This window comes from Apodemus sylvaticus, chromosome 7 (assembly GCF_947179515.1).
Source record: "Apodemus sylvaticus chromosome 7, mApoSyl1.1, whole genome shotgun sequence".
Classification (NCBI taxonomy): Eukaryota; Metazoa; Chordata; class Mammalia; order Rodentia; family Muridae; genus Apodemus; species Apodemus sylvaticus.
The window spans coordinates 27,242,583-27,256,926 of record NC_067478.1 but is presented as its reverse complement, the minus strand read 5'-3'; the positions used below and the strand labels follow the sequence as shown (position 1 = coordinate 27,256,926).

The following is a 14,344-nucleotide window of genomic DNA, read 5'->3' as shown; positions in this document are numbered from 1 at the left end:
TCCTACAAGATGTCCTCCCAACACAATTATATACATTTATATAAAACCAGTAAGTAGAAATTGAAAACAGAAAATTTGATATTATTCATTTCAATGTATACTTAAAATGTTACTAAATCTGATTTTGGATATAGTATTCAATCAAAAGTTAAATTGAGTCTCATAATGTCTGACACTATCAAATTCATTTGTACAAATAGAAAAATTTGAAAATATCTCAAATACATACTACTGAAAATAGTCATTACAGAGAAGGCTAATTCCTGTTGCTCATAATTGAAAAAAAATCAATATACATCTTTCTAGACATTTTAAATAAAATTTATCTACTAATTTATAGGGGAAAACCAAAAATCCCACTGTTCCAAGAGTTTAAAGCATCCATGAAGGGGCTGGATTGTAGCTCAGTGATAGAAAACTTCATTAGCATTTTGATGTCCCAGGCTCGATCCTAGGGCATCACAAAAACAGATTAAAGGGATGGATGGATGGATGGATGGATGGATAGATGGATGGACAGATAGATGGATGACATATAATAAATATACATATTACTCTAACAATTGGCTTTTTTCACCCAATAATATACTTGGGGCCATTCTAATATAGATGTACTTTACTCTGTTTCATTGCTATAGAATATATTTATGAACAAACCACTTTAACCAGTTTCCTGTTAAGAGAACTTCAGTTGTGCCTTTTTAAAAGACAAACAAGGTCAACAGAAAATATCTTAGTGCCTGTAGGATATAGCAAAAGTAAAAACAAGAAAAATACATCTAAATTTTATTAGATACTACCAAAAAAATCAATACACATCTTTCTAGACATTTTAAATAAAATTTATCTACTAATTTATAGGGGAAAACCCAAAATCCCACTGTTCCAAGAGTTTAAAGCATCCATGAAGGGGCTGGATTGTAGCTCAGTGATACAACTGCTCTAACATGGTTTTATGAATGTAAAATCACAATGAAAGTACAAACAATATCTGTTTCCTTAAGCACTCATTAAATACTAAAATATACAAGGTTTCCATTTTTTTAAATGTTGAGGTATTTACACTTTTATTTCTCTGATTCATTTCTGGTCAGTTTCACCAGCATTTTCATATATTTACTAGAGAATTTATTTTCTTATGTGGAGTGTCTTTGCATTTATTTTTCTATTAACCTCTTTGATTTAAAAATCTATATGAAGCCCAGACATGGCGGTGCACACCTGTAATCCCAGCACACTTGGCGACTGTAAGAGTCAAGAGTATCATCACAAATTCAGGGTCAGCCTGGACTACATAGCAGGAGCTCACATTTAAAATAACATATAACATACGGCAGCCAGGCAGTGGTAGTGGTGGCCACGCCTTTAATCCCAGCACTTGGGAGGCAGAGACAGGTGGATCTGAGTTCGAGGCCAGCCTGGTCTACAGAGTGAGTTCTAGGACAGTCAGAATTACAGAGAGAAATCCTACTTCCAAAACCATACACACACATACATACATACATGCATACATACATACATACATACATGGCCTATAGCTTGGCTGCAGACACAGATTGATGGTAGATTGCAATTAAGACCCTGAATTTTCTCCCCAGTTCCATACATCCACACTCACACGCTACTCATGTACATGATAAACAGGGCTATTTACTGTGGCAATGTTTGTTATTGCAAAGACAAGAGACAACTTAAATTGCAATCAACAAGTGACTGGTTACCTAAAATGCAATACATCTGGATGAGATGAGATATTATACATATTATGACTATATTATTTTTAAGTGAGGATATAAAAAATCTTTAACTTATATTTAAAAAGATACAGAACACTGCATATTTTGCTTCTCTTTCTTTGAAGTGGAAAAGCTGCAATACACAAACAATTGTGTATGTTTAACCTCTAAAAGGATACACACTAAGCTGGTAGACCCTCAAAATGATGGTTTTAGAGTCTGGGTATCAAAACTTTTTAAGTACACAAGAGACACTGATGGACTGCAAAGAGCTAAGGTGGCGTCTGACACAAACTGTAAACATCCAGATTAGTCTCCACAGAGCTAGCAGCGCGGCTAGTCCTGTCCTCACTGAGTTCTTGGCAGGAGCAGATGAGCATGAGTACAGAACTCAATGGAGTTCCACCACTCTGAAACCATCAGGGATGGAAAGTTGTCTTCTCATGTTAAATATAGTGTGTGCTCCACATTCATAGTAATATGTCAATAGCACTAGAAAAAACAGCGCACTAGTGCCCAGCAAGTCATTAACACGTGACACTTAGGTCCCTTGGTCTTCACATACACATGAACAGGACAAGAATATTCTTTTCCTTCCAGTTCTAAAGTTTATAACTCTCTATGCAGAGAATGAATGAAAGCTACTGCTTAGAATAAATTTTAGAGTAAAACCCACTGAGTAAAGACTTTCTCATCCCACTCACAGCTTAGACCTATTTTACAGTGCCAGGGATTGGTATGCCCTAACAGAAACTCAAATATGTATTACATACTACTACTGAATTAACTACTGCCCATAGGAAAATGTTTAGGACTCAAACAACCCTAATAAATCTTAGGCAAATTTCTTAAAAGTACTGCATTAAATACAAAACAGGTATATTAAACAAACTCAAGCATTAAAGCAAAGGTCCCTCATGGATTATCTTAAAGCAAATGGTAAAGCATGTATGAAATAATTTGAGGGGTATTTTTTTGAAAGACACATCAAAATCCTCATTTCTGAGGTAAAGAAGTATTTCAATCTGCATAGTTAGTCTATCATTAATAGCCCTATTAGAAACCACATTCAAGAATTTGAGGCCTTTCCCCACTTTCTCCTCTGTTAGTTTCAGTGTATCTGGTTTTACATGGAGGTCCATGATCCACTTGGTCTTGAGCTTTGTACAAGGAGATAAGAATGGATTGATTTGCATTCTTCTACATGTTGACCTCCTGTTGAACCAGCACCTTTTGTTAGAAATGCTGTCTTTTTCCCACTGGATGGTTTTAGCTCCTTTATCAAAGATCAAGTGACCACAGGTATGTGGGTTCATTACTGGGTCTTCAATTCTATTCCACTGATCTACCTGCCTGTCACTGTACTACTACCATACAGTTTTTAACACTATAGCTCTGTAGTACAGCTTGAGGTCAGAGATGGTTATTCTCCCATATTTTCTTTCATTGTTGAGAATAGTTTTTTTGTTATTCTGGGTTTTTTGTTATTCCAAATGAATTTGAGAATTGCTATTTCTAACTCTATGACAAATTGAGTTGGAATTTTGATGGGGATTGCATTGAATCTGTAGATTATTTTTGGCAAGATGGCCATTTTTACTTTATTAATCCTGCCAATCCATGAGCAGGGGAGATCTTTCCATCTTCTGAGATCTCACATGGGCACAGGGGAAATTTTCCTGAACAGAACACCAATGGCTTATGCTCTAAGATCAACAATGGACAAATGGGACCTCATAAAATTGCAAAGCTTCTGTAAGGCAAAGGACACTGTCAATAGGACAAAACAGCAACCAACAAATTGAGAAAAGAACTTATCAACCCTACATCCAATAAAGGGCTAATATCAAGTATATACAAAGAACTCAAGAAGTTAGACTCCAGAGAATCAAATAACCCTATTAAAAATGGGGTAAAGAGCTAAACAAAGAATTCTCAACTGAGGAATATCAAATGGCTGAGAAGCACTTAAAGAAATGTTCAACATTCTTAGTCATCAGGGAAATGAAAATCAAAACCCTGAGATTCCACCTCACACCAGTCAGAATGGCTAAGATAAAAAAAAAAAAAAAAAAAAAAAAACTCAGGTGACAGCAGATGCTGGCAAGGATGTGGAGAAAGAGGAACACTCCTCCATTGTTGGTGGGATTGCAAGCTGGTACAACCTCTCTGGAAATCAGTCTGGTGGTTCCTCAGAAAATTAAACACAGTATTACCTGAGGACCCAGCTATACCACTCCTGGGCATATACCCAAAAGATGCTCCAACATATAACAAGGACATATGCTCCACTATGTTCATGGCAGCCTTATTTATAATAGCCAGAAGCTGGAAAGAACCCAGATGACCTTGAACAGAGAAATAGAGATAGAAAAAGTGGTACATTTATACAATGGAGTACTACTCAGATATTAAAAACAACAAATTCATGAAATTCTTAGGCAAATGGATGGAACTAGAAAATACCATCCTGAGTGAGGTAACCTAATCACAAAAGAACATATATGGTATGCACTCACTGATAAGTAGATATTAGCCCAGAAGCTCAGAATACCCAAGTTAAAATTTACAGACCACATGAAGCTCAAGAAGAAAGAAGACCAAAGTGTGGGTGCTTTAGTCCTTCTTTGAAGGGGGCTACAAAATATTCACAGGAGCAAATATGGAGACAAAGTGTGGAGCTAAGACTGAAGGAAAAGCCATCCAGAGACTGCCCCACCTGGGGATCCATCCCATATACAGTCACCAAACACAGACACTATTGTGGATGCCAAGAAGTACATGCTAAAAGGAGCCTGATATAGCTGTCTCCTGAGAGTCTCTGCCAGAGCCTGACAAATACAGAGGTAGATGCTTGCAGCCAACCATTGGACTGACATGGGATCCCCAGTGGAGGAGTTAGAGAAAGGACTGAAGGAGCTGAAGCGGTTTGTAACCCTATAGGAAGAACAACAATATCAAACAACCCGACACCCCAGAGCTCCCAGGGACTAAACCACTAACCAGAGTACACATGGAGAGACCCATGGCTCCAGCAGCATAGGTTGCAGAGGAGGGCCTTGTGGGGCATCAATGGGAGGAGAAGCCCTTGGTCCTGTGAAGGCTTGATACCCTAGTGTAGGAGAATGCAAGGGCGGGGAGGTAGGAGTGGGTGGATGGGTAGAAGAATACCCTCATAGAAGCAAGGGAAGGGGGAATGATATAGAGAGTTTTTGGGGGGTGGGACTGGAAAAGGGGATAACATTTGAAATATAAAGAAAATATGAATAAAAAAAGAAGAGAAAAAAAAGAAACCACACTCAATAGTAACGTGGGTAGCAATCAAAACTCTGTTTCTCTGTGTAACCCTAGTTGTACTAGAACTTGATTCGCAGACCAGGCTGGCTGTGAACTCAGAGATCTGTCTGCCTCTGTTTCCCAAATGCTGGTATTAAAGGTCTATGTCAGCACCACCTGGCTCCTATTTGATATCATCTTATAATGAGCCATTTGGGGGCTGGAGGGAGAGATAAGTCAGTGAGGTGGTTGCCTCAAACCTGAGTTTAATCCCTGGAACCTAGGCAAAATTGCTGCGTGTGAGGGGTCATGAATGTAATCCAGCACAGAGATGGCAGAGACAGAGGGATCCATGGAGTTTGTTGGCCAGCCAGTCTAGACTAATTAGTAGTGCTCTAAGCCATAAGAGAGTGGACAGTGTTCCTGAGGACAACATCTGAGATTATCCTCTGGCATCTACATGCACATAAACACACATGCATGAGTGTCTGTGAGCGAGCATGCATGCGCGCGCACAAACACACAAACACACACACACACACACTGAAGCCAATTTAGCTAGAGATTTTTGATGATTAAAACATCATACAAAACTAGATGTCATAATATTTTTTGTTGTTGTTTTTTTTTTTTTCTTTTTTGGTGTTTTGAGACAGGGTTTCTCAGTGTAGCCCTGGCTGTCCTGGAACTCATTCTGTAGACAAGACTGGCCTTGAACTCAGAAATCCAACTGCCTCTGCTTCCCAAGTGCTGGGATCAAAGGCATGTGCCACCACTGCCTGGCATAAAAATTTAACATACAGAAAATGTTCCCTATTTAACAATAATACATGACTATACAACAAAACTTTGCAACCAGTTTTTAAAAGGGTATAAAATATATCAGTAGGCTAAACACATAATCTGATATTATCAAATAATTTCACAAAGCACATTAACAAGGAAATAGGATTAGGGCTTATAATTAAAGGATAAAAATGATGATTTTAGTCTAGCTACATTACTTCCACAGTCACTTCAGGTCTATCAAAGAGGTCTCAGTTATAAAACCTCTATGAACTCCCTGAGGTTTAGTCCTGTCCTCTACAGAGCAAATGATTAGCTGAACACTCTGTGGACTCTTACAAAGATCCCCTTTTCCTCATTTCTATCTATCTTAAAGATGGATTCTTCTTCTGTCCTAAAAAACTCATCTCATTTCAAATTTCTGACAATAATGAATTATTAGCACGAATAATCCCTTTTAAATCTCTTCCTCAACTCTTAGGTAGTCAATAAAATGTCTTGATTTACATCTTATTAGCAAAACATTTAAACCTGAAGTCAAATAAAAACACTTCTGGATAAAGTCTGAGTTTAATATTTTCTTTTCCAAGCTCCAGGACCAATTAATAACAAAACCCATGAACATAGTCAGGCAACAGTTAATATTCTAATTAATAAGCCAGCATTTAGAAAAATGTAATCCTTTTCCTAATGAGGCAACTTTGGCCTCAGTTTAAACCTAAGATTAGTGGACATTACAATTTTTCAAGAAAAAGAATAAAGAACTTCCTGAGAGACCCATGAAGTTCTCCTTTAATAAAGCTAACACTGCTAATCTGTTCAGTGATATGGAAGTCCTTTCTTATCCAGATACCCAGTACTCTGAAAGTATCCTCAGTATAACACTGAAAGATAGGGTATTTTCTAAAGGCCTGCCCTGATCTAGTGAGATGTTAAAACAAACAAACAAATAAAGAAACACTACCAACAGCAACAAATATTAAAAACAAGAATGAAATCTAGGGAGGGGAGAACTGGGAAAGGGGAAATCATTTGGAATGTAAACAAAGAATATAGAAAATTAAAAAAAGAGAATGAAACCTAACATTAATATAACAGGGGATATATATACAAATGATTTTTATAATAAGAAAATGGTCATGAATTATGATTTTTTTTTAAAGCATCAAAGCCATATGGCTAGAAACAAGGGAAAATTTGGTCAAAGAAGGCTTGGAGCACATGGAGCAAGCAAGCTTTGGAAGGATATGTGGCTCTCTGTCATAAATAAGGGGAGGGGGACACGATCTCAGGCAGAGGAAACAACATGAACAAAATGTTTGGTGACAAAGCACTAGTCCACTCTAAAGAAGAGAAAGATAAAACAACCGCAAGCTCAAGGGTAAGCGAGCTGCCGAAGTCCCAGGAATATTACCTAACAGTGCAAAGCCCAACACTCTGCCTTCAATCTGCTCTGGACACCAGGAAATGCTAGTGCATGTTGGACAGGAGCATCAGATAAGGCTTATCTCCTACTTCACTCCTTCCTAAGAGATGGCCCATGGCTGACTCAGATTGTTTTAGGGTGCTGGTGGGGTCAAGGTACTGACTACACCAGGGCCTTAAGCTTCCGTACTTAATCTATCTCCTTTGTCGAACAGCCCGAAGTCATTCTTGGTCTGAGACTATCAAAATCCTGAGTGAGTTCTTGGGTCACATCATTGTCTCATGGATCTCACTGTACAATACACCAAACAGATCTTCCGCAAGCTGGTGCCTTTATAACCTGGTATCCCTGAGAGAACAACCTGTGTGATGGAAATTCTAAGCTATCAAACAACTCTGTGAGGTGAATATAGGTAGGGAAGCGGGCTGTTCAAAACACTCAGGACATATAGGACACTAAAATGTCCTAAGAACCTGGGCGTTCACCAGTCTATAACCCAACAATACTGTCTGCAATAATAGATTTCCTTAAACCAGTTGTGTGAAAACAGCTACAAGGTGCTGTGTGTGTGTGTGTGTGTGTACTTGTTAGTGTACCAACTGTGTGCACTAGCTGTGTGCATGTGTGCATGCCCACGGGTGTGGGTGCCTGACACCAACATCTGGTGTTTTGATCATTCTCTCTTTCTCTTCACCTTTATTATTTGAGACAAGGTTTCTCTCTGAACCAGGCTAGCCCAGTCAGTGAGTTTCAGGGTCTGCCTGTCCACACACTCCCCTAGTGCTGATGTTAGAGGATGTGCTGTGACCCCTCCTCCCCCATCCATGCCTTGTTCCTTGGATTCCAGTGAGCTGAAGCAGATCCCCACGCTTGCTCCGCAGGCCCTTTACCAACTGAGCCATCTAACTCCCCACCCTCTGCTTCTCTGATCTGTCAACTTGATACTATATATACTTTGTGAAATCTATGGGACCCAAACGAATTAGAAATGAAACACTGAAGAAGGGTGTGAACCACTATCTACCTCTAGAACTTCAACAATTTATACAACAACTCATCTTCGATTTTCTCAGGGATGATTTGGACTAAACTTCCCAGGAATGTCTCCTCTCAGGTGGGTTTTTCAGCTGCCTGTGGGTCAGATGAGAAGCCCACCAAAGAGCAGATTTGAATCTGACAGCACATCTCCAGGCCAACAGGCAACTGCCAGGTTCTCCTCAATGTTTCTCAGTGTGGTAAAGAGGACTCGTGACCTCAGCATCCCAAACTGCTTAGATTCTTTGTTGTCAAACTGCCATCCTCCTGCTTCCGTGACTTCAGCACCTGCTAATGTTTCTGCCACTTCTCAGCCCTCATCACCTTACAGAGCCCACGTGTCAGTTTCAGGAAACAGAGAAAAGCATTTCCTTACAAGGATCTGGAGCTCAACCGACCTTGATTACCAGCTAAAAGAAGGGCTGAGAAGTGGGAGGGGTATTCTTGATTTAAATGTTTCCTTGTGAAACAGTCACAGCATGACCTGGGCTCTAAAATGAGCAATTAAAAATCAAACCATCTAGGGTGGAAACAAGTGTAATACTTTAGTTCTGATTAAACTAAAAATATTCCCAGGAAATTAATGGTCAGTTTCTGGGGGTGGGATTGCCTAAACCACAGAAACCAAGTAGTGTTTTTTTAATCTGCAGACTCGAATTTCACTTGAAGTGATGTTTTTACCAAACTGTTCACAGAACCTTTGCTATGGATCAGGTCAAAGCGGAAGGTAACTAACTCCTAAAAACAGCCCAACCCTAAATCTCAACTCCAACAGTGCGTGTTGTCTTTCAACAACACAACCTGCTTTTATAGATCAGCTAGGCTTCAACAGTGTCTAGCACCAATTCACAGAAAATTATAAAGTAGTAAAAATTTGGAAAACCAGATTAGTAGGGGGTGAGAATTCTAGTGCATTTGGCTTTTCCCAAACATTATATATATATGCTAGTATCAACTGTAAGAAAGCTAAACTGTGAAGAGTTTATACCTAAGAAAGTAACTTCAAATATTGGGAACTTAAGACTCACAAAACACCCATTGCTCTGGTGTAATTTTCCAAGTTTTAATACTTAAAGTGTCTGAATTAGGAGTCCCAGGATGACATCAAGGAATTTAAAAGTAACATTTAACATAGTTGCTCCTGGGGTTTTAATAATATTCCAAATCCTTGAAAGGGGAGTAGCATCAAAAACTGAAGTGGGAGAATCCAAAAGAAGCTAATAGCATCAAGATTTAAGAAGGAAAGTCTATATTCTGCTGAAGAAAGCCATCTCAGCCATTCTAACACAATTAAATTTTCAACATATAAAATATCTCTTATAGCCAGGGATTATTTAGGAGACTGATTCCATCCTGGGGATAAAATAATCGGAATTTCAAAAGGTTTTCAACAAAAGTAACAACGAACTCTACTGATTCGCCTGTCATACAGAGAAAAGGGCCCGTCTAAACCAGTTGGGGGAAGTCAATCTACTATCAAAGGATCGTTTTAAAGACTAAGGAGAGCAATGACAAACAAACTGGCCCGTCTCTGAGTAAGATTCTATACTCTTCGGCGCGGCGCTCACAAACGCACGGGGAAGAATGAAGTGGGTGAAGTGCGGACTGGATGACTGTGTTTTGAGACCTGCTCACACACAGGAAGCCACTACATCCTGCCCGAAGTCCCTGTCAGTCACGCCGTCTCTCGATTCAAGTCCCCGCCGCGGCAAGGTGGGGCGGGCACAGGTGTCCCGCCCGAGCCTCTCCGGCGCCCCGCTCGCCCGCGCGCCCCGCCGGGCCTCGCTCGCCCGAGCCCCCGCCGCGACCTCGCACCGGCTGAGGCGCCCCAGGGAGCTCACACCCCCTCCTCAGCCCGCCGCCCTGCTCGGCCCCGCCCCGCCCCAGCCGGCCTCCCTCCCCAGCCGCGCCTCCCTTGTAATTACCACGGGGCTCCCACCTCGGGCCGCTCCCGTCGTCCGCGGCCGCCCGCAGGCCTGCGTCGGAGGGAGGCCGGAAACTCCGCGCGCCCCCGGCCGCGCCCCCGGCCGCGCCCCGGGCTCCCGCGTCCAGGCCGCGCTCCAGGCAGCGCCCCTCGCCGCCGCCGGTCCGCGCGCGCAGGTCCCCACCCCGCTCGCCCCGAAGGGAGCCCCGATCCCAGCCGGCCGGGCAGCCGGTCGACGCGGCGCCTCCCCCAACACACCCCCATCCAGTCTCACCAGTCCCGGGCGGCCGCCGGGGCCGCCACCCCCGCGCGTGCCCGCCGCCCACCCTCCGCGCCGCCCCGGGGTCCCCCCATAGTCCCGGCCCCGCTTACAGATTCTGCCGCGCAGACTCTGCAGCACTCGGACCTCACGACTGTCCTCGTCCCCCGTCTCGGGTTCTGCGGTACCCGTGACGGCCGGCGCTTCGGAAGAAGCCGCCGCAGCAGGCGCTGCCGCCGCCATGGTGCCGCCCGGCCCCTACCGCAGCCCTACCGCCTGCGTAGCCGGGCAAGGCGGAGCCGGAGCGAGGCCTAGGCCGGAGCGAGCCTCGCCGTGGCCCCGCCTCGGCCTCGGGCTGCCTTGCCCCGCCCCTCGCGCAGTGCCCGCCCTGCATCCGCCTCGCCTAGGCTCCCTGGGCAGGTCTCAAGAGCTGCTCCGAAACCCCACCAGGAGGAAAAACCCTGCTGTGATTCCCCAGAACCCTGGGAATTGGACGTCCCCCACGAACGGACCTCTAGGTCCCCAACTGCACAAGGAAAACAGGAGTCCCCAGTCAGAACGACTCCAGGCTCAAAGAAAAAGTTTGGCATTTTGGCCAACATTAAGAGACATGTTAGAAACTTTTCCAACTGTGTCTAGATGCTCCCGCACGTGGGACAAATCACTCACACAACCTTGGCCCTGGGAACATTGCTCTACAAAAAGTTGGGTCAAGAAAAAGGACCACAGACCCTCACCAATCCATTCTGAGACCCACAGAAATTCTGAATGTATCACCAGTTGTGTATTTCAGAATCACAACAGTGACTTCTTTCCCACTCCCGGAAGCAGGCTTTTTAGAAAATAGATGGGCCCTGGGAAGTTTGTAAATCTTCAACTAGCTGTTGCCACTATCTCAAAGGAACTATTTAAAGTGAGTAAACTGTGTGAATAATACCCTGGGATGTGATGAAAGGGATGATTTCCTGGTCCTGAGGTTAACTGCACTGCCCTAAGAAGGAAGAAACGGATTTAATAGAGCAGAGTTGTTCTATGCCAGGTATCTACTGGAGTCAGCCAGTTAAGGAATGTTTTCTAAGGGTCAGGCATATAGGAATGGCCCTAGGGCAAAAAGACCGGGCAAAAGGTGCCCAGACTGTGAGCACCTCAATCTGGAAGGGCACGCAGATAGAAGAAGCAAGGTGTGGAAACCGAGTACAGGAGAGCCTTCCTGGGAATGAACCCTTCATGGGAAGAATGAACGGAAGACAAGCCAGAAGCCACTTGTGCAAAGGCCAGCCAGGCAAACAGGATGACCTAAGCTTGCACTCCTGTCTTAGGCCACAAGAGCAATACTTCCAATCCAGCCGGGGATGCATGGTAACGCCCCTTTTCCTGAACGATGCAGCCTCAGAGAAAGTGAGCATACCCCTTCTTCCAGGCATTTTGTTGTGGTGGCAAACAGTAAGCCTAAATGTTATTTCCCTTTCTTTTCAAATCGGAGCTCACGTCACGGGCCGGAGACTGGCTTTTTGTATTTTAAAACTTTTACTGCTTTATTGGTATGTCTTACTTCTGCACTCTCATGGTGTGATACGGCTTTCATACACATGTATAACGTATGTATCGTGTTCACCTGGTCAGGACCCTCTTCATCACCCTCCACATCCTCTGCAGCCCTTCCCCTCTTCCTGGCTGGCTTTCTTCCACTCTGATCCACCGGAGGAAGGTCAGTGGATGGCAGGAGTTGGTTCTCCTTCCACAGTGGGTTTCCTAGGGATTACCCAGCTGGTTTGGCTAATCACTGAGTCATCAAACCAGCAAGACTTTTTACTTCTTTTAGTTCAATGAGTTTATGAGAGTTGTTTCCAGAAGCAGAGGCAAGAGATTAATTACAGGAGCACAGGAAACCTATCAGAAGCTGTACTACTGAGGAAAATGTCTCTTCCGGCAACCATTAACTGCCAAAAAAAAATCCTTGGAAATCCTTCTACACCCTACAGCAGGATGTTGAGGCCCAGTCTCGCACAGATCTTGTACAGTACAGACAACTGCAGCCGCTATCGGGCAGAGTAGACTAGCCCAAGAGATGGCTGAGGGATTTAGAGCACTTACACCTCTTAAAGAGGAGTTCCCAGCACCCAAGTCTCGGCTCACAATGATCTGTAACTCTAGTTCCAGGGGATCCTAGGCCTTCTGACCTCCAGGGACACTAAGTACCCATACGGTATACATACAAGCATGTAACCACTCATACACATAAGAATAGAAATATCTTTGTAAAAAGAATGTGACAGCCATGTGTCATGTCATGTCATGCCCAGAAAATTTCACCACACTCCACTCTATCCTCTGACTCTTACATTCTTTCAGCCATCTTTTCCTCAATGTTTCCTGAGCCTCAGGGGGTGTGATATACAGGTCTCACTTAAGCACCCTGCATTTTCTTATTCTCAGTGACTAGTTATGAATCTTTGCGTTTAATTCTGCCCATGACGAGGTAGACTTCTCCAAGCAAACATCCTCACTAATCCATGTGCACAAGCACAAATTATTGGAAAGCAATTTGGGGCAGACATCACATCCGTTTAGCAGACCAACATCTGTACCTTTCCTACTAGGGTTGTGACTTCCCCAGCCATAGGCTTTAAAACAGGTTTATAGTACCAGATGTGAATTCCCTCTGAAGGAATAGGCTTCAGTTACAGTCAGGAAGTGGCTGGTAACCCCCATAGCAGACTTCCCACTAGTGCACAGTAGGTCCACTTTGCCTGGTCCGTCAGTGATGTAGCATGGACCCCAGCTGAGTAAGATTCCTGATGACAATCCTCTCCCAGAAGCCTGCGTGGAAACTTCTGGCACTCTGAGGGGTTAGCTAGCTAGGAGGAAGTTTCCTTCTCTGTCTTACCTTGATTTCTGTATGTCCTGTGGTCTCTTCAGCTTCACAAGTCTACTTCCGGTGGGCCACCAGCCAGAGCAATGATGGCCTACGTTGTTTGGAAGCCTGACGGCCCGTCTGACCGACAACAGGGACAGCCCACCCCCGGCACAGCCTTCACAGTTAACAACCAGTGGCTTCTCAGCACAAGTTTGATCTCCTTTCACAGGGTACCTCCATCAAACTCCTTTTATTTCATTCAAGTTTTTAATTATCATATCATGTATCTGGTTTGCTTGCTGCCCTTGCACAGTCCTTAGTTTCGGTTGGCCCTTCCCTCCTCCACTCTCCTTCATCTGGAGACTAATTTTGCTCCACCTTCTCTTCACAGTGTCTCCGGTTGTCACATCCCTCTGATGGAACCTACTTTTTCTTTCTCTCCTCCTTTCCATTCTGTCATGGTGCTTCTTTAAGAACAAAAGCAAGGCTTCATCTGAAGAGTATCCACATTACAATTTTTTTCAAAGACATGACTTTTTAGATCATATACCAAACCCGATCCATGACTTTTTTGATCACATAGGAAAGCCGATCCTATCCTTTTACGACTGTGATGTTTGGGAGTGTGACACTCCAGCTCTGTAAATGTCCTTTCTCCTCCCTTGGGGTTGGACAGATGGCTCTGCGGTCAAACTGGCTGTTCTTCCTGAGTTCAAATCCCACCACCTACATGGCTGCTCATAACCATCTATGATAGGGTCTGGTGCCTCGTCTGATGGGCAGATACATGCATGCAGACAAAGTACCACAAACATAAGACACATACTAAATAAATCTTTAAATTGTTTTATTAAAATGTATTCTCTGATCACACACACACACACACACACACACACACACACTGTATTTTGAGCCTCTTCACCCCCTTATTCCTCTCTACTCCTACTGAGATTCTCCTCCCTCCAAAAGTCCTCATCCTTGTGTGTGTATAGAGGGGGAATTGTCTATGGTGCTCTCTCTCTCTCTCTCTCTCTCTCTCTCTCTC

The 14,344-nt window shown here is 43.5% G+C and overlaps 1 protein-coding gene across 3 annotated transcripts in view; it reads right to left on the bottom strand.

Annotated features, from left to right (window-relative positions):
* Positions 1-10,777, bottom strand: part of Rasa2 (RAS p21 protein activator 2) — a 110,010-nt gene extending 99,233 nt beyond the window's left edge. For 2 of the 3 annotated variants that reach the window (XM_052187601.1, XM_052187602.1), the window contains exon 1: positions 10,556-10,777. In XM_052187601.1, the coding sequence (XP_052043561.1) occupies positions 10,556-10,685 (130 nt within the window). In that variant the 5' untranslated portion in view covers positions 10,686-10,777. Of the gene's footprint in view, positions 1-10,184; positions 10,229-10,555 lie in introns of those variants that run through there. The other variant, XM_052187603.1, reaches the window with a different exon arrangement.
* Between the last annotated feature and the right edge of the window lie 3,567 nt (positions 10,778-14,344).